Source organism: Aureococcus anophagefferens (assembly GCF_000186865.1).
Source record: "Aureococcus anophagefferens unplaced genomic scaffold AURANscaffold_25, whole genome shotgun sequence".
Taxonomy (NCBI): domain Eukaryota; class Pelagophyceae; order Pelagomonadales; family Pelagomonadaceae; genus Aureococcus; species Aureococcus anophagefferens.
In genome coordinates, this window is record NW_008705585.1 from 374624 (window position 1) to 397910 (window position 23287).

Below are 23287 nucleotides of genomic sequence, written 5' to 3' on the forward strand. Positions count from 1 at the left end.
CTACGCTGGTGGTATGCTGGTGGGCTGCTATGCTGGTCTTATGCGCCTGCTATGCTGGTGGTATGCGGCTGCTATGCTGGTCTTATGCGGCTGCTATGCTGGTGGTATGCGCCTGCTATGCGCCTGCTATGCGTCTGCTATGCGCCTGCTATGCGCCTGCTATGCGTCTGCTATGCGCCCGCTATGCGTCTGCTATGCGGCTGCTATGCGGCTGCTATGCTGGTGTATGCCGTGGCTGGTGTATGCCTGGTGGTCGGCCCCCTCTGGCGAGGCCCATGTAAGGACTCATGTAGCTGTGCATCTCGAGCGTGTGGCAACGAAAAACTTGCGAACCAGCCACGACGTCGAGAGGTGGCGCGCGCGTGCTGCTCTCGACGCGCCGCGCGCAGCTCCGGCCGCGCAGCGATGGCCCTGCGCGTGCTCTCGGTGCGCCTCGCGCGCGCGCATCCGCTGGCGCGCGCGCCGTCGGCGCCGGCCGCGCGCCGCCTGAGCGTCGGCGACCCGGCGGCCGTGTCCTTCGCGGGCGCCATCGGCGCCGGGAGCCGCGACGTGCCGGGTCTCGTGGGCCTGCCGACGCGGCGCGAGCAGGTCGCGGCCCTGCGGCGCGGCGGCAACGACATGTTCGACGTGCTCGTCGTCGGTGGCGGCGCCGTCGGGAGCGGCGTGGCCCTCGACGCGCAGACGCGGGGCCTGCGCACGGCCTGCGTCGAGCGCGGCGACTTCTCGAGCGAGACGAGCAGCCGGTCGACGAAGCTCCTCTGGGCGGGCATCCGCTACATCGCGACGGCGGCCGCGGGCCTGCTCCGGGCGAAGAGCTTGCGCGACCCCGTGAGGGCCTTCCGCGACTTCGGCGGCGAGTTCATGATGGTGCTCAACTGCCACCGGGAGCGGCGCTACATGATGGAGACGAACCCCCACCTCTGCTCCTGGCAGCCCATCGCGCTGCCCTTCAGCGAGTGGTTCATCAAGCCCTACCCCTTTGGCCACGCGGCGTTCGGCTTCTTCCCGATCCTCTCGCCCCTCGTCTTCAAGCTCTACGACGCCATGTCGGCCTTCTCCTGCCCGCCGTCCTACGTCGTCGGCCGGCGCCGCGCGCGCGACATGTTCCCCCAGCTCTCGCGCGAGTCCAAGGGCATCAACTACATCCAGGTCTTCTACGAGGCGATGCACAACGACGCGCGCACGAACGTCGCCATCGCGCTGACGGCGGCGGAGAAGGGCGCCGCCGTGGCCAACTACTGCGAGGTCGTCGACCTGCTCAAGGACGACGGCGGCGTCGTGGTCGGCGCGGAGGTCCTGGACCGGGTTTCGGGCGACCGCTTCGACGTCCTCGCGAAGGCCGTCGTGCTCTGCGGCGGCCCCTTCACGGACGGCATGCGGCGGCTCGAGCGGACGGACCCGGACCGGCCCTTCGAGCCCGCGGTCCGCGGCGGCAGCGGCACGCACATCGTGCTCCCGGGCTACTACTGCCCCAAGGACATGGGCCTCTTGGACTACAACACGTCCGACGGCCGCTTCCTCTTCTTCCTGCCCTGGCTCGGCCACACGGTCGTCGGCACGACGGACAAGCAGTGCGACGCGGAGACGCTGCCGACGGCGCCCGAGGACGAGATCCAGTGGATCTTGAACGAGTGCTCCAAGTACCTGTCGCTCGACATCCGCGTGAGCCGCGGCGACGTGCTCAGCGCCTGGCGCGGCTGGCGCCCGCTCGCGTCGGACCCCCACGCGGACCCCGACGGCCCCGTGAGCCGCGACCACATCGTGTCCTACAACGACGAAACCGGCGTCGTCTTCTGCGCGGGCGGCAAGTGGACGACGTGGCGCGAGATGGCCCAGGACGTCGTGGACAGGGTCACGGCGGAGCGGGGGCTCCGCGCGTCCAGGTGCAAGACGCGGGATCTCGGGCTCCTCGGCCGCGACGGCTGGGAGATCACGACGCCCGTGCAGCTCGTGCAGAAGTACGGCGTCGCCGAGAGCGTCGCGGCGCACCTCGCGACGACCTACGGCGGCCGCGCCGCCGACGTCTTGGAGCTCGCGGCGCCCACGGGCCGCAACTACCCGCGCCTCGGCATACCGCTCGCGGACGGCTACCCCTACATTGAGGCCGAGGTCCGCTACGCGTGCCGCGAGTACGCGGTGACGGTCGAGGACGTGCTGAGCCGCCGCACGCGCCTCGCGTTCCTCAATTCCGCGGCGGCGACGGACGCGATCCCGCGCGTGGCGGAGTTGATGGCGGAGGAGCTCGGCTGGTCCGAGGCGGAGCGCGCGCGGCAGTTGGACCACGCCTACGCCTACATGGCGTCCTACGGCGGCCCCGTCGCGGACAAAGGCGCGGCGCTACGCTCCGATCCGCGACGTCCGAGGACCTGCGGCGCATCTTCGACCACATCGACGCGTCGGGCGACGGCGTGCTGCACCCGGCCGAGGTCCGCGACGCCGCGCACCTGCTGGGCTTCCCGCTCCGCGACGGCGACGAGTGGCTCGACAAGGCCTTCACGGCCATGGACCCGGACGGCAACGGCGTCGTCACCTTCGAGGAGTTCTCCGCGTGGTGGAACGGCGACTCGGAGCTCTCGGGCTACGCGCGCCGCAAGGCCGCGCTCGTCGACGAGTTCAAGCTCGACATGGCCAAGCAGCTCACGGCGCCGGGCGGCAAGAAGGCCGCCGCGGGCAACTTCCTCGGGTAAGTGTGTTTTTACGGCGGCCTAGTCGTCATCAAAGTTCCGCGCGGGCGCGAAGAGAAAGAAGACGAAGCCCGAGATGCCGCCCGTGTAGGCCGCGGACAGCGCGACCTGCCGCGGCGACCCCGTGGGCAGCGCCGCGACGAAGCCCGCCGCCAGGCCGCCGACGAGCTTGTTCAAAAAGTCGTCGCGGCCCCGGAGCTTCTCCGCGGAGCACGACGCGCCCGAAAACACGCCGAGGAAGGCCGCGAAGGAGAACGAATTGCGCGCGGCGAGGAACGTCGCGCTCCGGCAGCGCGCGGCGAGCGACGCGGGCGCCGCGGCGGGCGCCGGCGCCTTGTCCGCGGCGACGACCATGGCCACGTCCTCGCCGAAGGCCGCCGTCCACGCGACGCCGATGATGACGCCGCGCGCCGCGCCGTCGGCCGCGCGCGACCCACAGCTCGGCGCGTAGGGGCCCGTGATCGGCGCGTCGGAGAACATGGGGCGCGTGTGGTTGCGCGCGTCGTCCGCGGCGCAGAGCGGCGGCAGCGCGCGAGGCTGCGAGCCTTGCGGCAATTCACCAAATTGAAGTATGTTGCACCCGGCGATGCCCCAACATTCGTCCACGGCGGCACAAACGACCCTCGAGCTTACCTCTCGACGACGGGCGTCGACGCCACGGCGAATGTCGCCGCCGCGAGCGCGGTCCCGCCCGCGAGCGCCAGGAGCGCCGCGGGCCCGCCGTGCGCGTCGAAGACGCCGCCCAGCAGCAGCGGCGTGACGACGAAGCCGACGTCGCCCGCGGAGCGGAACGCGGCGATGCCGACGCCGCGGGCCGCCGGGTCCACGAGGGCCGCCGCGTAGGACGGCAGCGTCGGCCCGAGGGCCGCCGTCGACAGGCTCCAGAGGCCGACGGCCGCGAGGAAGTGCGCGTGGTACTCGGCCCCGAGCGACACGACGCCCGCGACGCCCGCCACCGCCAGCGCGCTGCCGAGGAGCGACGGCACGACGATGGACCGCGCGTCCTTCGCGCGGTCCGACAGGGCCGCCGCGGGTCCCACGAACGCGAGATCGCAGAGCGCCATCGCGCCGAAGAGCTTTCCCAATTCCGCCGGCGAGTAGTCGAAGACCGACGACGCGACCAGGGCCAGAAGCAAGTTGCGCCCGCCCTGGCGCAGCGCGAACGTCGCCGCGTGCGCCACGGCGGCTCCCGCGAAGCGCCCGTCCGATAGCAAGTCCCGCGTCGACGTCTCGCCCGCGCGCGCCGCCTCGGCGGTCGTCTCCGGCTTCGTCTCGGAGAGCGCGAGGCCGGCGTGCGCCGCGGAGACGACGCCCAGGGCCGCCACGGCCACGAAGGGCGCGCGCAGCGAGTACTCCGCGGCGAAGCCGCCGAGCACGGGCCCGAGCGACACGCCGCACAGGAGCGCCGCGTGGTTCATGCCGAGCACGCGGCCCCGGTTCGTCGCCGTCGCGACGTCGTTGAGGTAGGTGGCCGCCGTGCCCAGGTAGGCCGCGTTGCCCGCGCCCGCGACCATCCTCGCGGCGGCGAACGACGCCGCGTCGGGCGCGGCCGCCGACGCCGCGTGGCCGACCGCGTTGACGAGTGCGCCGCCGACGAGCAGGGGCTTGCGCCCCCACTTGTCCGCCGCGGCGCCGACGGGCACGTTGAGCGCGAGGCGCGCCATGCCGAAGGTGCTCAGCGCGACGCCGACGTCCGCGGCCGACGCGCCGAGGCTCGACGACAGCAGCGGCACGCACGGCGCCGCGACGCCGTGGCCGAGCATCATCGTCAGCGTCGACCCGCAGACGGCGACGACGCGGCCGTCGCGCCAGGGCGCGTCCTCGTCGCGCGGCGGCGGCGGCGCGCTGCTCAGCGCGCGCCGGCCCGGGAAGCGGCCGAGCCCGGGCCGCAGCACCGACGCGAGCAGCAGCGCGCGCCGCGGCACCATCGCGCGCTTTTGCCGCGAGACGGCGCGCGCGGATCGCTCGAGCTTGCCGCCAAGCTCGAGGCGCAGAGACGGCTCTACCTTGGCGCGCGCGGGTCGCACGAGCGCTGCGTCATAGTCGCCTCGCTCTCTGCCGGTAGGGGGGGTCACTGAGCCCGGGTGCTCTCCGGGCTCCGCTCCGCCCCCGCTGGCGCCTGGTTTTTGGAGGCGTCCCTGGAGCGACTTCCCGGTTTAGTGGGGACGCGAAAATTAGGGGAACTGCGTGGGGCGCCGCCCCGCGGCGAATGCGCCGGTTTAGGGCTCCCCACTAAATCGCCCCGGCTGGAATGGGTCACAGTGCCCTGCACTTGACGGACCAGGGAGAGCGTTTTGTGAGAGCTGGGCTGCCCGTGTCGCCGCCCGTCGGCCCGGCTGTGCGCCTGCGGGCGTTTGGATTCGATTCCCCGCGCCTTGCGCCAGCCCGAATGGCCGCAGCAACCGCAGCGCTCGTCGGCGCCTAAAGCTCGCTCTGCAAGAGAGAGACTTTGCTGGGTCCTGATCCAAACCAGGTCACCAGCGTGCTTCTATTCGCCGCGTCGACGTCTCGACAGCTTCGCGCGGTCTCAGAAGGTCCACGGAGGAAGGGCAAGGGCGCCAGGGACTACTACACGTGGCTCGAGGCGAAGTACTCCAAGGCCTTCTACGTCGGCGAGTCCCGCGCCTCCGGCGGGCGCCAGGACCTCGAGTTCGAGGCGTCGGTCGCCGTCTACGTGAACCGCCCTCACTACGCCAAGTTCCTGGATGTCATCCTCCCGGACCCGCAGCACAGGAACATCCTCGAAACGTCCGCGCGTCCCCGACGCGCGTTCCGCGGAAAAAAAACGACCTCTTCTAGTACCATAACTTCGCTCAATCCGGACGGATCAGGACGAACCGAAAGTCGTTTTCGAGTTCCTACGCGGGCTCCTCGGGATAGGCGCAGTCTCGGAGCTCGGCTCGACGACGGCAAAATCCCGGGTTTTCAGTGTCGCCCCCTACTGCCGGTAACTTGATGTTCAAGTTGCATCCGACGCGTCGAACAAGGACGCGTCCGGGAGGACATCGCGAGGAGGACCACGTCTGTGCACTTTCCTTAGCTCACGCGGCGGCGGCGACTTCGCCGACCTTCGCTTCCTGCGCGCCGGCGGCGGCGGCGAGCGACGCGCGGTGCTGGGCGAGCTCGACCTCGTACTCGCGCGTCATCTTTTTGACCTGGAAGAGGCGGTCGAGCTCCGCGACGACGGCCGCCGGGCCGATGTCCGTCGCACCCTCCGGGAAGTGCTCGTCCTTGACGGCCTTCGCCCGCGCGCGGTAGGGCGAGTCCGCGGCGACGAGCGCCCGAAGCTTGGCGTAGACGTCGGCGTCGGCGACGCGCTCCGGATCCCGGAGGTGGTTGTCCTTGCCCGGCGTCGGGCCGCTCGACGACGGGTCCGCCGTGTCGAGGACCAACGCGACGCCGAGGCTCGCGCAGTGCGCCGCGTTGATGGGCTGGTCGACGGCGACGGGCGTGCAGAGCATCGGCACGCCGCGCTGGAGCGCCTCGCACGTGCCGTTCCAGCCCATGTGCGTCACGAAGCACGCGGCCCGGTCGAGGAGCGGCGCCTGGGGGATGAACGCCGCGGCGACGAACCAGCCCCGCTCCGCCTCGACGTCGAAGCCCGCTTTTTCCAACGCCTTTTCGAACGTCTCGCGGTGGCAGACCTTGAGCACGACGTTCCACTCGTCTTTGCCCCGGCGCAGCGCCTTGAGGATCTCCGACAGCCCAAAGGCCGTGAGCGACTGCGTCGGGATCGACGACCCGCCCACGAGCACCAGGGGCTTCGGCGAGTCGAGGAGCGCCGCCGCCGCGGGGTGCGCTTCGACGAAGGGTCCGCACGTCGCGTCCGACGGCGGCGAGAACGTGTGCACGTAGTGGAGCCGCGGCGATCCCGACGGGCCGCCGCACGCGCAGAGGTCCGGCGCCTCGATCGACGACGTGAAGATGCCCGCGGCGTTGTCGGCGTTCTGCGTGACGCAGGCGAAGAACTCGCCCATCATGCGGCGCGCGGACGGCACGACGCGCGTCGCGACGTAGGGCGCGACGAGCTCCAGGGGCAGCGGCATGTCCGCGCAGCCGAAGACGCCAAGCATGCCCGCGGGGCCGGGGAACGTCACGTAGTAGGGGATGCCCCGCTTGGCCAGCGCGCGGCCCGCCGCGAGCGACATAAAGTCGACGACCCCGACGACGTCGCCCGCGTCGCGCGTCTTCAGGACGTCGTCGACCGCGGCGTCGACGGCGGCCTGGCGCGCGTCGTTGAAGCCGACGAGGTGCATGCAACCCTTCTCCATCATGTCGGAGAAGATGGCCTCGAAGCGCGTCGGGTCGTCGTAGGCGACGGCGCCCTCGGCCTCGAAGCGCGCCGTCGCCGCCGCCGGCGCCATGGACGCGAACTGCGTCACGACGGCGTCGCGGTCGACGGCGTTGACGAGGAACTGCACCTCGTAGTCGTCGCGCGCCTGCAGCTGCGTGGCGATGCCGACGAGCGGGCTCAGGTGGCCCTGGCCCAGCATGGCGTTGAGGATGACGGTCTTGGGCATGGCGGTGCGGCAGCGCGTCGTGGCGTTCGATGCGACGACTGCTGCGGCCTCGGCTTGCAACTAGGAGCTAGTCGGCAGCGTGTTTCGGGCGTATGTGTGATTACAGCCACATAAGTGGTGCCTCCGTGGAAAGTAGAAGTCGAAGGACATTGAATTACAAGTTTACGGCAACATAATGGTGGCGCGCCTCACCTGTGGAAGACGAAAGTCAATTGAAGGTAAACCAAATAGCCTGGGAGGGCTACATTACAACTTCGATATTACACGACGGCGACCCCACTTCCCGGCGGGTAGACGACGCAGCCGGCGGCGTCGTCCGCGACACCGACGGGCGCGATCTCGAGCCAGCCGTGGGCGCGGCGCCGGACCGCGCGCCGCTTCCACCGGAGGCGGAGGCCGCGGCCCTCGAACTTGGGCGCCCAGTCGTCGACGAGGGCCGTCGTCGCGCGGCGTTCCGCGGCGGCGGCGCGGCGGTCGTAGCACGCGGCGGCGGCGACGGCGAGCGGGACGAGCGCCGCGGCGGCGTAGGCGTGGACCGCGGCCGTGGCGAGCGCCGCGAGCGGCGCCGAGTAGGCGAGCGCGCGCCGCCGCTCCGCGGCGTCGTAGAGCGCGGCGTCGCGCCGCGCCCAGTCCGCGAGGAGCGCGTCCCAGAGCTTGCCCTTGGGCAGCTGCGCCGCGATGGCCGGCGGCACGGCGTCGCCCGGCTCGTGGTTCGGCGCGGGCCGCGCGCCGCACGCGCGCGACCGCCGCCGGAGGACGACGCGGTCGTCCGTCTCGACGGTGAGCCAGAAGGGGTCCTCCCGGCCGGACGTCGCGGCGTGGTACAGCACCGCCGCGACGGCGAGGCACGCGGCGCCGAGCGGCAGCAGGGCCGGCCGGAGCGTCGCGCCGGCGCCGACGAGCAGCCCGCCGCCGACGGCCGCGGCCAGCAGCGCCCGCTGGTAGGGCGCCGCCGCCGCGTCGCCGCAGGCCGTGCGGTAGAGCGGCGCGCCGCCGCCGTCGGCTTTGGGCCGCGGCAGGAGGAGCGAGTCGGTGATCGGCAGCACGCCGCCGCCGTTCGCGAGCGCCTGCCGACCGGCGGAGGCGCAGCAGACGACGCCGGCGCCGAAGCAGAGCGCCGCGCCGGCGACGACGAAGGGCAGCCAGTCCCGCCGGTCGGCGCCGTCGCCCGCGTCGCCCTCGGGGAAGAGCCGGTAGCAGTCGGCGTCGGCGCAGGCCGTGCCGTTCGCGCGCGCCGCGGTGACCTTGGCGAGGCAGCCGACGGCGCCGATGGCCGCGGGGCCCGCGGGCGCGCTCGTCGACGCGCAGGCGCAGTCGCCGCAGCGCTTCCGCGTGACGCCGTCGAAGCGCTCGACCGCGTGCCGCTCCTCGGCGGCCGTGAAGTTGTAGGAGAAGAAGTCGTAGCACCAGGTCTCGCGCACCGTGCGTTCGCCGGCCTCGTCGTAGGACGACACCGTGCGCTCGAAGGACCGCACGGTCTCCGCGTAGGTCCGGCAGCGCGCCGCCTCCCAGGCCGTGGCGTCGTCGTCGGCGAGGTCGTTGCGCAGCTTGAAGGCGACGCCGGCGCTGAGCAGGCCCCAGCCGAGCCAGAGCCCGAGGACCATGACCACGCCCTGGCCGCAGGACTGCCAGCAGCCGGAGCGCAGCTCCCCGGAGACGCGCGCGCAGTCGTCCCGCTCGGGGCTCTTGCGCTCCTCCATGAGGCAGCCCGCCAACGAACTTGCGGGCAACGCCGATATAGGAGACGAGCCGTAGTGATTATAATTGCCCAACGTATATATCATAAACGATGCGAGCCATTCGTTTTAAAGTTTGCATCTTCTTCAATATTGGCTGTGCGCTCACAGCCATTCATATCCCAAAGTTCATCGAGCTCAGTGAAGTTTATTCCGTCAAGGGTTAGTTTTGCTTATTGAGTCAGTGACGGTCGGACACCTTCAACGTTCGCTACGTATTGGACAGTTGCTCCCGCGACCTTACCTCGCGAGGGCGCGGGGCAGGCGGCCCGAGAGGGAGCACCAGGCGCCCCAGACCGTGGCGCCCTCGCAGGGCGGCGCGTCCCAGGCCCGGGGCCGCCCCGCGTCGTCCTCGCGCGCGAACCATGCGCAGACGCCGCCCGGCGGCTTGGGGAAGGTCGCCGGCGCCGACGCGTTGGCGCAGCCCCGGAGCCAGCTGCGCCGCTGGGACCGGAGCGCGGCGACCGTCGCGCCGAAGGGCTTGCCGAGCTTGGCGGACCACGCGCTCAGCGCCATGCCCGCCGAGGCGTGCAGCAGCGCGTCGTGGGGCTCGAGGGCCTCGAGGAGGAGCCGCGTGCGCAGGTCCACGGCGTCGCCCGCCGGCGGCGTCGCCCGCGGCGGCGCGGGCAGCGCGTCGCCGATGTTCCAGCCCATCGCCGTCGTCAGCAGCGCCGTCGACTCGTCGTAGCGGTCCACGAGGAAGGGCAGCCATTTGCCGGCGGCCAGCGCGGCGACGCGGCTCTGGAAGATGTTCGTGAAGCAGCGGTCCCGGGGGTCCGCCGTGCCCACGAGGGCCGCGGACATGGCGTCGAGCGCGTGGCCCGCGTCGCGCGCGAGGCGGCGCCGGCCGGCCGGCGTCGTGCCGTTGGCCCGCCGGATCAGGTCCGGCACCTTGCCGCCGCCCCTGGTCCAGGCGGCGACGAGGCGGTCCACGGGGTCCCAGACGAGCGCGACGACCTGGGACCGCGCGGACGGCACCGCGGCGAGCAGAAACGGGTGGTACGACGCCGGCTCGACCCAGGCTTCAAAGGGCCAGCCCGACGAGTGGACGACGGCCTGCCGCTCGTGGCGGTTCCGGAAGTCCCAGGCGCCGCGCCGCCCGTCGCAGCACGTCGGCGCGGCCGCGCGCAGCCCCGCGGCGCGCGCCGCGTAGCGCACCGCGCGCTCCACCGTTTCTCGCCCCGCGCCGCCCGCGAGCCCGACGACGACGACGCCGCGCCCCTCGCGCCGCAGCGGCACGGCGAAGCGGCCCGGCCGCACGCCGAGCGTCGCCGCGCGGAGCCGCACGACGCTGTGGAGGCACTGGCGCGCCGTTGGGCGGCCGGCCTCGGCGACGAGAGCGCCGCCGTCGTCGCCGAAGTGGAGCACGACGACGAGGCAGCTCGCGATGGTCGTCGTGAGGAGGATCGCGAGGAACGCGATGCCGACGCAGCGCAGGGCGCGGCGGCGCGTCGGAGGCGCGGGCTGCCCCATCGAATCGGTTCGGTGCGCGCGGGAGCGAGGCAACACCTGTGCACGAGAAGACGGTGCTGTGGAGCTCGATCTTGATGATCTTGTGCTCAAGCCGCAGCAGCATGGCCTCGAAACTTGTCCTCGCGCTGATCGCGACGGGCGCCTCGGCGTTCGTGGCGCCGTCGACGGCCGCCGCGCCGTCGACGGTGCTCGGCGCGGACCTCACGTCGATGCCCGGCATCGGCAAGGAGACGGGCGACAAGCCCTGGGACCCCTACGGGTTCGCGACCAAGGCGTCGACGGACACGCTCGGCTGGTACCGCGCGGCGGAGATCAAGCACGGCCGCGTGGCCATGCTCGCGTTCACGGGGTTCGTCGTCCAGTCCATGGGCGGCGGCATGATCCCGTTCGGCGCGGCGGGCGCGCGCGCGCCGCTGTCCGCGAAGCCCTTCGAGGCGCTCGGCCAGCTCGGCGGCGCGGGCCTCATCCAGATCGTCCTGACCATCGGCTTCATCGAGCTCTACAGCGAGACCATCAAGCCGCACTACACCAAGGGCGGCACGCCCGGCTACCTGCCCATCATCGCGCCGTCCGGCCTCGCCGGCGACGTCGACCTCCGCGCCGCGAACAAGGAGCTCAAGAACGGCCGCCTCGCGATGATCGGCATGATGGGCTTCTTCGCCGCGGCGGCGATCCCGGGCTCCGTGCCCTTCCTCGCGGGCGTTTCGCTTTAGCGCGGCGCTCGCGCGTTAAGGGGCCGCCCGAGGCCGCGGGCGGCGCGTTGTCCAAAACATCGATGACCTGAGGGGGGGAGGGCCGCCGGAACTTCAGAGAGTTCTGTCCGAGGGGTACGTGCTCCCCGGAGCCAGGCATCGCGGATCGCAGACTTTACGGCCCCGCGTCCGCGGCGCAGAACGCGAGGTCCGTGGACCCGAGGAGCGCGGCGACGACGCGCGCGAGGGCCGCCTTGGCGTCCGGGAGCGTGAAGGGCGTGTAGTTCTTGCCGTCGGGCCGCGTGTCGACGAGGAGCGTCGCGTTCCGGCCCCAGGGCACGGAGTCGAGGAGCACCTCGAGCCGCGCGGGCGTGGCCACGGCGACGCGCGGCAGGGGCTTCGCCGCGTCCTCGAGCTGGGCCGCCTGGTCCGCGGCCTTGAGGTGCTTGCCGAAGAGCTTGAGCACCTCGGGCACCTGCCTTTGTTTCCGGAGCGTCTTCGCGACGTCCGCCGCCCGTTTCGCGGACGCGCAGACGAGCACGACGTCGAGGCCCCGCGGCGGCGCGGCGCGGTCCCGGCCCTTGCTCGCGCGGCGCACGCAGTTGGCGATGACGTCGCCCGCGCCCTCGCCGGCCGCGGGCGCGTAGACGCGCCGCTCGAGCGCGGCCGCGTCCGCGCCGTCCGCGAGCGGCGCCAGCCACGCGGCCCAGTCGCCGCCGGCCCAGGCGCAGTCCGCCAGGTCCTCGAACTTGCGCTTCTTCTTCTTCTTCTTCTTCTTCTTCGTTTCCGCGGCGTCCGCGGGCGCGTCGCCCGCGAGCTCCGCGCCGTCGCCGCCGTCGTCGCCGCCGTCGCCGTCGTCGTCGTCGTCGTCGTCCATGACGTAGATCTCCGGCGCCGCCACGGCCGCGTCGTCCTCAGGCTCCGGCTCCGGCTGTTTTTGTTGCTTCTCCTTCTTCTTCTTCTTCGCCGCGCCGGCGGTCGGCAGCGCGGCGTTGCCGCTGGGCTTTGCGCTGCTGGGCTGTTTCGCCTCCTTCTTCTTCTTGGTCTGCGGCTCCTTCACGTCGTCGCCGTCGTCCTCGAAGAGGAACATGTCGCCCATCTCCATGTCATCGTTCATGGTGTTGCGCGCGGCCGGCGCGATGCGACGAGGCGGGAGGCCGCCAATCGCTTCGCCAAGAACTTGTTGACCTTCAAGTTGCACGGCAAGAAAGCAGTGATGATCTATATATCTCGCCGGTAGATATAGCCCCCCCTGGCGCGCGCGGGCACCGCTCCGGCGTCACGGGTCGTAGATGAAGTAGTAGGGCCGGGGCTTGTAGAGGACCCGGCATACGGGCGAGTGGGGCTGGACGGGCTTCCCGCCGACGAGGAACGAGTAGAAGTCCGCGGCGAAGTGCTGGCAGTTGCGGCTCTCCTCGTGGTACTCCATGTCCCGCGCCGCGTAGTTGAGCACGTAGTTGAAGAGGTCGGCCTTCGTGCGGTGCATGACGCGCACGTTGCCCGAGTGGTCCACCGTCGCGTCCAAAAACTTGTGGTGGGGCTCGCGGCCCGAGCCGTCCGCGAGGTATGTTTCCAAGGCGGCCCTGGTCGTGAAGGGCACGTCGTTGCCGCGGACCTCGAGGAGCTCGGAGCGCCAGGGCAGCTTCATGGAATCGTCGATGGCCTCGAAGAGCGGCAGCGGCGCGTCGCCGTCCGCGGGCGGGTACCAGTTGGACCGGCCGCCGTAGCCGCCGAGGCCGTTGCGCCACGCGAGCTCGAAGAGCGTCGCCGTGCCGTCGTCGAACTCCACCAACACGGCCGCGTGGTACGTGAGCAGGTCCTTGGCCGTCTCCTTCGCCTTGGGCTTCGCGTAGCGGTGCGCGAAGAGGTGGCACTTCGTCGCGGCGCACGCCGGCGCCGCGGCCGCGGCCGCGGATCCCGCGTAGACGCGCGGGCCCGGCGCGATCCAGAAGAAGAAGCCCGGGCTCGCGGGGCTCCAGCCCTTGACGGACCAGGACGGCTGGCGCACGGTGCACCGCACGCCCCGCATGGCCTTGATCTTCGGGTACGCGGGCGCGCCCTTGGTCGCCCACACATGCCAGAAGCGCTTCACCTACCGAGTGCGTCGGTCACGATGTTTCATCGTTTCCCCCGGTCAAAAGCTCTCGAAAATCGTCTCGGCCGCGGGACGCCGCGCGTCACGCGCTTCACGACGCCCAGGGAGCTCACGGCGCAGGTGATGCTCACGAGCTCGAGGTCCACGAGGCCCTGCGGTGGGACATGTCAGCGCAGGTTATTGCGCGAATGGATGAACGCCGCGGTACCACCGGCCAGCCGTTGAGCGGGCCGCCCGCGAAGACGTACGCGTCGCCGCGCTTCTCGAGCTTGGAGAAGAAGTCCGTCGCCCGGATCTGCGGCACGGGCCGCCGGGGCTTCAGGTTGCCGTCGGCGTCGCAGTGCTTCGGGTCCACGTGGTCGTCGCGGACGATCTGCACGTGCCAGACGGTCCCGTCCGCGTGCTCCGCCTTGACCTCCGACGCCCGCAGGTCCTCCTCGGGCGCGTTCTCGAAGACCGCCGCGTCCTCGCTGCTCAGGCTCGCGCGGTCCACGTGGTGCTCGTCGTCCACGTGCTCCGCGAGGACGTCCGGGACGAGCGTGTGGCGCCGGCCCACGTAGGGGTGGACGAGCTCCGCCGCCGCCTTCGAGGCGCTGGTGTCGACGACGAGGCCCCGCAGCGCGTCCGACGCGCCGCCGAGGAGGTCCGACGCCTGCTTCTCGAGGGACGCGTCCGACGAGCCGCTCGACGGCTTGCTGCGAAACCAGGAGGCCATCGTCTGGCTGCCCCGATTAGCAGAGCGAAACTCCGGCTTCAATGCTGAGATCCATTCTATGACTAGCCAAATACATCAAACCGATCGTGTTAACACGATCGGTTTGCGTCGAACCTCCTCGATCGTGTTGGGGAGGTTGACACGATCTGAGGCCATCTGGAGGCATTGGACCTCCGCACGGCACGGCTGCGGGACGCTGTCGCGCCCCGCACCCCAAGCGGAGGTCAACGCAGCGGGCGGTGGGCCCCACGCGACGTCGCGAATGCTTGAACGCGCGCGCGGGACCACTTTCTGGCCTCGAACCTCGGGCTGCCCCGGTCCGAGGCACGGTCCGGAGGTCCCGGCGGCCCCAGAGCGCGCTGCCGCCAGAGATGGTGAAAGGGCACGACCCGGGGACGACAATGAATGACTCCATCCGGTCCCTTGCGCTGGAGCTGCCCTGGACCATCACGAAGTCGCCGTCGGGACGCCGCGGCTCCCGAGCCGCGACCGGATGAACTCGACAATTTTGAGTTCTACGATCCAACCCTCTTAACGAGACGATGCCCGGGTGTCGACGAACGATCCTCGACGCTGCATTGGCTCGAAAACGAGCTCAAAGGGGTCGGGAGAGCCGAACGCGTCCCTTCCCAGCCCTTAGAACCGCCCGCCTGAGTCCAGGCGCAATCGCCTGGATGTCTCGTTTTCATCAGCGCTTCGTTCGCGCGCATGCGGTCAACTTAGCCACTGAGATCGTTGCGCGTCTCGGCATATTCGCTGAGATGTGGGGCTGCAAAGCTTGTCATGCCATCATATGGCAGCGCTTCGATCGAGCGGCTGATCGTGTTCAGCCGTCGTGTTAACACGATCGGTTGAAGGCGTTGCCCTAGTCATAGAATGGGCCTGAGTCGTAATCGACGATGATGGTACCACTCGGGCTCGTCGTCATCGTCGTCGGGCTGGCGCAGAGCCAGCCGCCGGCGCCGCCCATGGCGCCGCCGCCGCAGCCCGCGCGGACGCCGCGGCACAACCGGCGCTTCCGCAAGCCGCCGAGCTTCGCGGGCCACTACCTCGAGTGGAAGGCCGAGCGGCGCATCGGCCTCGCGGGCCTGAACACGACCTGGGTGCCGCCGGTGCAGGAGCTCATGACCCAGCCCCTCGTGCGCGAGCGGAAGCGCTTCGCCAAGGACCTGAACACGTTCCAGCGCGTCCGCGGCGCCGTCCAGTGCGCGGACTGCGGCGCAGCGCCGGCCGTCGTCGGCCGCGACCGGTGCGTCGGCCTCGGGTCGCTGCTCGTCGGCGTCGCCCAGGCGTCGGCGGAGGGTCTGGAGCAGGGCAAGCGCAGCGTCTACGCGCCGGACGTGTCCGAGTTCCGGCGCCGCGGCGAGCCCCCGTGCGCGTGGTTTACCAAAGACGGCTCCAGGAAGTGCGACCGGCTCTTCGGCTGCTACCTGCCGCGCCTCCGGGCGACCTGCGAGAAGGCCGCCTGCGACGCGCTGCAGCGCGACGACCCGGCCATCATCCGCAACGTCTGGGGCCCGACCGCGCGCGTTCCCCCGGCGCCCGGCCTCGCGAAACGCCCGGACGCCGGACGACGCCGCAGGCACTTCGCGGCGACGCTCTTCGCGCTGCTCCACGGCGACGTCGGGCGCCAGCGGGCGCCGCGGGGCCCGCCGTCGCCCAAGGACTGCGTCCTCGTGCACGTGCGCCGCGGCGACGCGTGCCTCAACAAGCACCGGACCTGTCGCGCGCGCCGCGTCCCTTTCGCCCCCGCGAGTCACCGCGACGCCCATATAGGCCACGCGGACCGCGCCTACGTCGACGCGGCGCGGCGCCTCAAGGACGCCTACGGCTTCCGGGAGCTGCGCGTCGTCAGCGACTCGGCGGCGCTGCCCCTGGCCGCGTGGGCCGCGGACTTTGAGACGGTGACGGTGCTGTCGTCGTTCGACCGGAACAAGTACGACGTCGCCGCGGAGGCGTCGCTCACGTCCAAGGAGCTCCGCGCCCAGTTCCCCGAGCGGCGCATGGCGGCGGGCGAGCTCGGCAACGCGACGGCGGAGGCGCTCGGCGACCTCGCGGGCGCCCGGAGCCTCGAGTGCCGCGCGTTCGTCGGCTCCTTCTCCGCGTCCATGTCCAAGGCGCTCTTCGCCCAGCTCCTCATCCGCCACCGCATGGTGCCGCCCTTCGTGTCCGTCGGCGGCTGCGTGGACCAGGTGCGCTTCTTCGACGCGGACGCGGAGGAGGCGCCGCGGTGCTCGGCCGGCGGGGCCGACGAGCTCGAGCGGGCGACGAAAGCGAGGCACCGCGCGGCGCAGCTCGAGTTCGCGTCGCTCCAGCTGCGGCGGAGCCACAAGCAGCCGCCGCTCTGCGCGTCGAAGCTCCTCGGCCGGGCCGGCGTGCTCCTCGTCTCCGGCGCGGACGAGGGCGCGGCCGCGGCGACGGTCTTCTTCACCTACGTCGTCAACCACGCGCTCTACGCGGACCACCACCGCCTCCTGCCCTGGGTCAACCTCGGCTGGCTCGAGGTGCCCCGCGTCTACGACCCGAAAGTCCACCTCCAGGGCACGAACGGTGCGTCGTCCCTTTTTTTCTACGGTTTTTTGAGGAGCGCGCCCGGGGCAGGCATCTGGTCGCACTACTTCGAGCCCCTGGAGAACGTCGCGCTCTACGAGGCACACCGGTCCGGGCGGCTGGCCTCGGCGCCCGACGACGTCGACGCGGGCCGCGCCGTCTGCGGGGACCTCGACTGCGCACCGCGCCCGCGTCCGCGCGCGCCTTCCGCCGCGAGCCGTTTCCCGCAGGAGGCGCCGCGGAACTGCCGGGACGGCAACGTCGTGTCCAAGAGCCTCGAGTGGCGCCACACGATCCACCGCAAGGCCCTCTGGGCCGCGCGCGCCTGGTACTACGGCCCCAAGAAGCGGCACGCGCTCCCGCTCGACCTCAGCCGCTACGAGGAGCGCTGGTGCGTGTTTCTCTTTTTTTCTCGAGGGGGAGCGGCGCGTTCCTAGGTTCGCGAAGCACCGGGGCCGCGCGCACGGCGCGCTCGCGGCCTACGTGCGCTTCCTCCGCGACGGCGCGGCGACGGCGCGGGCTCAGGCGATCCTGGGCGCGGTCGAGCGCGGCGACCTCGCCGCGGCGGGCCTCCGGCGCCTCGCCGCGCCGGCGCGGCCGCCCGCGGCCGGCGCGCTCCTCGTCGGCGTCCACGCGCGGGGCACGGACGCCGCGGACCGGCGCACCGTCGCGCCCGTGGACAAGTATTTGCCCTACCTGGCGGCCGTCGCGGCCGCGGTCCCCGGCGCGGTCGTCTACGTCGCGACGGACGACGAGACCGTCGCGGACGACCCGCGCTGGGCGACCCTGGGCTGCCACGTCGTCGCGCCGACGGCCCTGCGGTCCACGGGCGACGTCGCGGTCTTCGACTGTGTGGAAATCAACCACCGGTTTGGGACGTCCCCACCAAACTTTGAAATTCTCTAGCTCGGTCAAATCGATGTTGTTTTGGCTGATTGTTGGACGAATCGATTGTTCTCTTCGAGCTCTCGAAGCACAGCCGAAGAACTCGCGTCACGACACGAAGTCGGGTCGAAGATTTGATTTGCACACAGGTCTTCGACGCGCACGCGCATCGCCACCACGAGACGAACGTCGAGGTCCTGGCGGACATCCTCGTCCTCGCGCACGCGGACGTCTTCGTCCACGCGGCGTCGGCCGTCGCCGAGGCGGCCCAGTGGCTCGCCTTCCCGCGGCTCCACAACCGGTCCGTGCACCTCGAGTTCGCCCCGGAGAGCCAACCGCACGATGTGCCGGGGTTCGCGGCGCTCGCGGCGGCGACGGCGCCCATGGTCGGGCGGGCCGCCGCCCTCGCCGCGGCCTGGACCCTGCCGCCGGCGAACGCGCGCGGGAAGCGTACGCGGGTGTGAGGCGGTTCAATGACGCTCAGAGGGCGATGTTGACGCTTTGTTGTCCACAAAGTGAAGTTCGAGCTCGAGGTGGCAGCGGGCCCCGGACGCGGAGAGACCATGTTCGGCAGCGGCATGTTCACGGCGATGCAGAAGGCCAAGGCCGGGCGCGCCAAGGTCGAGTCCGCCGAGGACAAGCTCGAGGCGTCTCGCAAGGCGCGCGCGGCGGAGGCGGCGGCCGGGCGGGAGAAGATCAAGGCCCAGCGGGAGCTGCGGGAGCGCGTCGCCGCGGCGGAGAAGCAGGCCCTCGCCGAGGAGGCGGCGCGCGTGCGCGACGAGGCCGCGCGGGCGGCGCGCGCCGCGGCCGAGGCGCGCGAGACCTACGCCGCGCTGGTGGCCGCGCGCGATCCATCCGTCGCGTCGCGCTGGTTCTACCTCGACGACGACGGCGACCGGCGGGGCCCCTTCGAGCCGGGCCAGATGCGGGGCTGGTTCACGGACGGCCACCTGCCCCGCGAGCTGCGCGTCGCGCCGGCCTTCGACGTCGACGGGAGGGTGCCCGGCCCGTCCGACATGCGGCGCATCGATGAGTTGTTCAAAGAGCCGCTCCTCACCTCCGCCTTCCGCGTCACGCCGCCGCCGCCGTCCGACCTCGCGACGGTGCCCGCCCAGGAGAAGAAGAAGAAGGAGAAGCGCAAGCGCGACGACGACGCGCCCACGGGCAACTGGCTCCAGGACTCGCTCCGGCGCCAAAAGCAGGGCATCCACGCGCGCCGCCACGACCGCCACGACGGGCCCGCGATGCTCTACGAGAGCCACGAGGCGTAAGATGATCCTAAAAAGCGGCGCGGTTACTGCTGGGGCCGGCCCGCGCGCTCCGCGCACTGGATCCGCGCGACGAGCGTGCCGTCGACGACGTCGCCGAGCGACTTCGCGCAGGCCGCGACGATGTCGGCGTCGAGGGCCGCCGGCGGGTCGTCGAGGGCCGCCTGGAGCGCGGACAGGGGCAGGCCGGCGGCGTCGTCGAGGACCTTCGCCGCGAGCGACGACGAGAAGAGGTCCGCGTCGACGAGGAGATCGACGAGCTCCGCCGCGCGCGCGCGGTCCGCGCCGGCGCCGAGCGCCGCGTCGAGCAGGTGCGCGCGCACGGCGTCGTAGGCGCGGTCCGCGTCGCCGTACTCCTCGAGCTCGCCGCGCGGGTTCCGCCGCTGCGGCCGCTCGTCGGCCTCCTGGACGCGGTCGCGGCGCCGGATCTTCGCCGTGACGCCCTGGGCCCGGTCGTGCTCGAAGGCGAGGCGGAGGGCGGCCTCGGCGCCGAGGGTGAAGACGTGCGTGAACTCGACGGGCGCGCAGTCCTTCTCGAGGGTCCGGACCTTGCCCTTCTCCCAGTAGTTCGACGACCGGCCGCTCCCGAAGTCCCTCGTCTCCGACGCGCGCACGGCCTTGGGGCCGTCCCAGGGCACGAAGGCGTGGTCGTCGAAGAGGCGGACGACGCGCATGTGCTCGCCGCCGACGGGCTTGGGGATGCCCAGGTCCTCGAGCTCCGCGGCCGGCAGCACGTAGCCCGGCCGCTGGTCGCCGGACTGCTTGCGGCCGTCGTAGTAGAAGCTCCGCCCGACCTTGACCCAGACGAGGGCCAACGACGGCACGGCGTACTTCTCGATCGACGCGAGCGCCGCGGGCGCGACGGCCGCGTGCGGGCACTCGCGCGACGGCGCGGCGACGGCGGCCATGCGCCTCGTGCCCGTCACCTTCTCGCCGTCGCGCTCCTTCCAGAAGAAGTCGTCGAGCGGCTCCTCGGAGTCGCTGCCCGACGAGCTCGACGGCGCCTTGGGCTTCTTCTTCGCGGGCGCGCCGGCGCCACCGGACTTCCGCTTGCCGTCCTTCCTCGCGGCCTTCTTCCGCGGCGACCGCGGGCTCGCCTCCTCGTAGTCGTCGTCGTCGTCGTCCGACGCGGCCGCCTTCGGCTTGCGCGCGCCGGACCGCGACTTCTTCGCCGAGGGGCGCGGCGACGACGCCGCCGACGACGCGTCGTCGTCGGGCTTCTTCTTGCGCGCGCCGGACGCGACTTCTTCGCCGAGGGGCGCGGCGACGACGCCGCCGACGACGCGTCGTCGTCGGCCTTCTTCTTGCGCGCGCCGGACCGCGACTTCTTCGCCGGCGCCTTGGCCGCGGGCGTCCGCGACCGGCCGCGCGGCGACGACGCCGCGGGCGACGCGAAGAGGTCGTCGTCGTCGTCGTCGTCGGCGGCGGCGTCGAGGAGCGGCTCGGGCGCCGCCGCCGGCGTCGCGTCGTCGTCGCCGTCGGAGTCGAAATTGAAGGGATTCACCGCCGGCTTCTTCTTCGCCGCCGGCTTCTTCTTCGGCGGCGGCGACGCGTTGCGCTTCTTCTCCACTTTCTTTTTCTGCTTCCGCTCCATCAGCGCGTCGACATCGTCGGAGTCCTCCTCGCTGTCGGACGCCGCCGCCGCGGGGGGCGTCTCGCCGAGGACGTCGTCGCCGTCCGAGTCGCCGCCGAGCTCGGCGAGCACGTCCGCGTTCGACTTCTCCGGCTTCGTGTCGCCGAGGAGGTCGGCGTCGTCGTCGGAGTCGCCGCGGAGCTCGGCGAGGACGTCCGCGCTCGACTTCTCGGGCTTCGCGGCGCCGAGGAGGTCGTCGTCGTCGGAGTCGTCGCCCGCGAGCAGCTTGGCGCGCTCGTCCGCCTCGCGCTTCGACGGCTTCCCGGGCGACGCCGGCGGCGCGTCGTCGTCGTCGTCGAAGTCGGGGTAGTTCTTCGCCGGCTTGGGCGCCTTGGGCGCCTTGGGCTTGGTCTCGGCGGCGGACACGTTGGTGAATTTGAGCGGCGCCGCCGCCGGCTTCGGCGCCGCGCGCGGCTTCTTCTCGGCCTTGGCCGACGCCGGGCGGTGCGTCTCCTGCACCTTGCGCTTGTCCGCCGCCGTCGTCCGCGGGCCGCCGCCGTCCTTGGGCTTGGTGCCCGTGGACGCGATCGGCTTAAGCCAGCCGCCGGACGCCTTCGCGGGCGAGCTGCCAGACGAGAAGGCGCCCTGCTGCTCCGGCTTTCGGTTCTTCGCCTGCGCGGCGTGCATCGCGTCCCCAGGGGGTTTGATGGACGTCGTGCCCGCCAGCTTGTCCTTCTTCTTCGGGATCTTGCCCCGGTCCGCCATGGCCGTCGGCGAAACCGCCGGCGAACTGCGCGTGTCGCGCGCGCGGATGCGCTGCTTGTGGGCGCGGGGGGCGCCGCGGGTGGCGACGGTGTCGGTGCGACGGCCGACGCGCGCGGGCGTCGGCGCGCAGCGCGAATTGAAATGCGAGAAGCGCGGCGGTCGACGGAGAGCCCGGCGTCTCGAGTCGACCGAGCTCCTCAACACGAGTGGCACCATCGCGTATCCTGCATAACGAGGCGCTGATCGTCGGGCTGGTGGTGCGCCGCGCGTCGTCGACCATGTTCACGTCGAGCAAGATGTCCATGTCGACGGCGTCGCAGCCCAAGTTCATGACGACGACGATGAAGGAGAAGACGGCGGAGCGCAACGGCGCGCGGCGCATCATCATCAACCCGAAGAAGAAGTCGCCGCCGAAGGACGAGCTCGTGCTGCCCGGGGGCCACGAGTTCCCCTACACGGCGGGCTCCTTCTACGTCGGCGAGTGGCAGGGCGACAAGAAGAGCGGCTTCGGCACGCAGACCTGGACGTCCGGCGACAAGTACGAGGGCGAGTGGTCCGACGGCAAGCAGCAGGGCAAGGGCAGCTTCTGGAAGAAGGAGAACGGGCGCCTGCGCAAGCGCTACGCCGGCGACTGGGTCGGCGGCCAGCGCACGGGCCTGGGCGTGCTCGTCTACAAGAACGGCGACAAGTACGAGGGCGAGTGGGCGCGGAACGAGCGCCACGGCAGCGGCAACATGTCGTACGCGGCAGGGCAGGACCAGGGTGATTCAACGTCGCTTCAACGTGAGTGTTCCGCGCGCGCGCGTTCTGGAAAAAGCACCCACGCTTCGAGAGCGCTCCGCGAAATGATCGCTCGTCCAAAAATCAGCCGAAACGAGCGGAAAACGACCGAGCTAGGAAGGAGCCTTTGAAGTCGGGAATTTCGCACCCTTTTCCTGCCCAGGTACGCGGACGGCGGCCACTACGAGGGCGGCTGGGTCGCGAACAAGCGCGCGGGGCTGGGCATCTTCCGCCTCGCCAACGGGGACCGCTACGAGGGCCACTGGCTCAACGACGACAAGGAGGGGCCGGGCCGCTACTTCTACAAGTCCACGCGGAAGGTCTACGAGGGCGAGTGGGTCGCGGGCGTGCCCCGCTGCGGCGCGTTCCGCGACGCGACGCCCGCCGAGCTCAAGGAGCCCGAGCCCGCGCCCGGCGCCGAACACGCCGAGGCCTTCAAGCTGCCCGCGCTGAGCCTGCTGCAGCCCGAGGCCGTGCTCTCGAAGCGCGTCGCCGAGATCCGCCAGCTCCGCGCGTCCAAGGCCGCGGAGACGGCGGACCCGGACCAGGTCGTGCGCTCCTTCAACGACGACGAGCTCGCCGTGCTCCGCCACGTCTTCACCATCGAGGACAAGCAGTCCTCGGGCCTCGTGCCCGCGACGGCCGTCGGCTACATGCTCGAGCGGTGCCGCATGCCCATCGACGAGGTCTCCATCGAGCGCCTGCTCCTGGAGCTCGAGGCCGACGACGACACGCGGATCACCTTCGCCGAGTTCGTCGACATGGCCGCGCTCCTCCTCTCCGCGTGAGGGGTAAGGCGTATGGCGTCGGGACCGACGCGTCGACGGGCGCGCGCCGGTCACCTCGCTCGAGGTCGAGGCATCACTCAATCGTCGTTCTCAGCTCGAGAGGCGCGCGCGAACGAACTCACAGCGCCCCTCCGCGTCCTCTCTCGCTCGCGGAGAAGCATTCTCTCACGCCGGAGTTACGGGGATGTTCCCTGATCGACGGGAAGCGCCGCCAAAGGCCAGCTCTTAAAAAAAACGCCATCCATTCCCGTTCCCGGCCGTGACTCCCGGGCGCGTGCGCTCGTTCGTTTACGAGAGCGTGAGCCCCAAAGCCCCCGGACCCCCCCCCCCGCGCGCGCGCTCGAGATCGACGCCTCGCCTCGCCGCGCCGCGCTCGTCGTCCGACCGCCTCGTTCCCGCTCTCGGTCGTCGCGCGTGATCGCGTCGTCCCCGCAGGTCATCGACATGCTGCGCAAGCTCCTCCTCTGCGCGGCGGCCGTCGCAGCCGTGTCGGCGACGTCCGCCGCCGTCGCTCTGGCTTCGATGCCGGCCGTCGCCAGAGGGTCGCAGATGCTGATGGGCAACCCGTTTCGGCTGCTCGCGGCCCTCGCGTGGACATGCGACGCCTCGACGCTGCTCGTGCCGGCCTACTGGTGGGCGGCGACCGACTCCTCCGGCGCGTGCACCACGGCAGACTTTCACGCGCTGGCCGCCGCCGGCGGCGCCGCCGTGGCCGTCGTGAACCCGAACAATGGGCCCATCGATTCCAGCGACGCAAACTTCG

General features: G+C 71.5%; 6 protein-coding genes across 6 annotated transcripts; 3 read left to right on the top strand and 3 right to left on the bottom strand.

The window, feature by feature from the left end:
• Positions 1-405: 405 nt before the first annotated feature.
• Positions 406-2687, top strand: AURANDRAFT_72359 (hypothetical protein; the record flags this gene model as incomplete). Its single annotated transcript, XM_009041953.1, has 2 exons — positions 406-2316; positions 2364-2687. The coding sequence occupies 2 exons, from the start codon at positions 406-408 to the stop codon at positions 2685-2687; spliced, it is 2235 nt and encodes a 744-aa protein (XP_009040201.1).
• A 3038-nt stretch (positions 2688-5725) lies between these two features.
• On the bottom strand, positions 5726-8904 carry AURANDRAFT_66718 (hypothetical protein; the record flags this gene model as incomplete). Its single annotated transcript, XM_009041985.1, has 3 exons — positions 5726-7264; positions 7397-7436; positions 7469-8904. 3 exons carry the CDS (start codon positions 8902-8904, stop codon positions 5726-5728), a joined length of 3015 nt encoding a protein of 1004 aa, XP_009040233.1.
• Positions 8905-9180: 276 nt separating this feature from the next.
• AURANDRAFT_66719 (hypothetical protein) lies at positions 9181-13915 on the bottom strand (the record flags this gene model as incomplete). The annotated part of the gene is made up of 6 exons (XM_009041984.1): positions 9181-10404; positions 10682-10889; positions 11285-12204; positions 12439-13197; positions 13287-13352; positions 13409-13915. 6 exons carry the CDS (start codon positions 13913-13915, stop codon positions 9181-9183), a joined length of 3684 nt encoding a protein of 1227 aa, XP_009040232.1.
• An 899-nt stretch (positions 13916-14814) lies between these two features.
• On the top strand, positions 14815-16902 carry AURANDRAFT_66720 (hypothetical protein; the record flags this gene model as incomplete). Its single annotated transcript, XM_009041954.1, has 4 exons — positions 14815-15637; positions 15692-16465; positions 16517-16623; positions 16696-16902. 4 exons carry the CDS (start codon positions 14815-14817, stop codon positions 16900-16902), a joined length of 1911 nt encoding a protein of 636 aa, XP_009040202.1.
• Positions 16903-18644: 1742 nt separating this feature from the next.
• On the bottom strand, positions 18645-20878 carry AURANDRAFT_66721 (hypothetical protein; the record flags this gene model as incomplete). Its single annotated transcript, XM_009041983.1, has 2 exons — positions 18645-19754; positions 20123-20878. The coding sequence occupies 2 exons, from the start codon at positions 20876-20878 to the stop codon at positions 18645-18647; spliced, it is 1866 nt and encodes a 621-aa protein (XP_009040231.1).
• A 539-nt stretch (positions 20879-21417) lies between these two features.
• On the top strand, positions 21418-22110 carry AURANDRAFT_14553 (hypothetical protein; the record flags this gene model as incomplete). The annotated part of the gene is made up of 2 exons (XM_009041955.1): positions 21418-21695; positions 21900-22110. Coding segments are annotated over 2 exons (489 nt in total), but the record flags the coding sequence as incomplete, so codon positions are not given.
• Positions 22111-23287: the final 1177 nt, after the last annotated feature.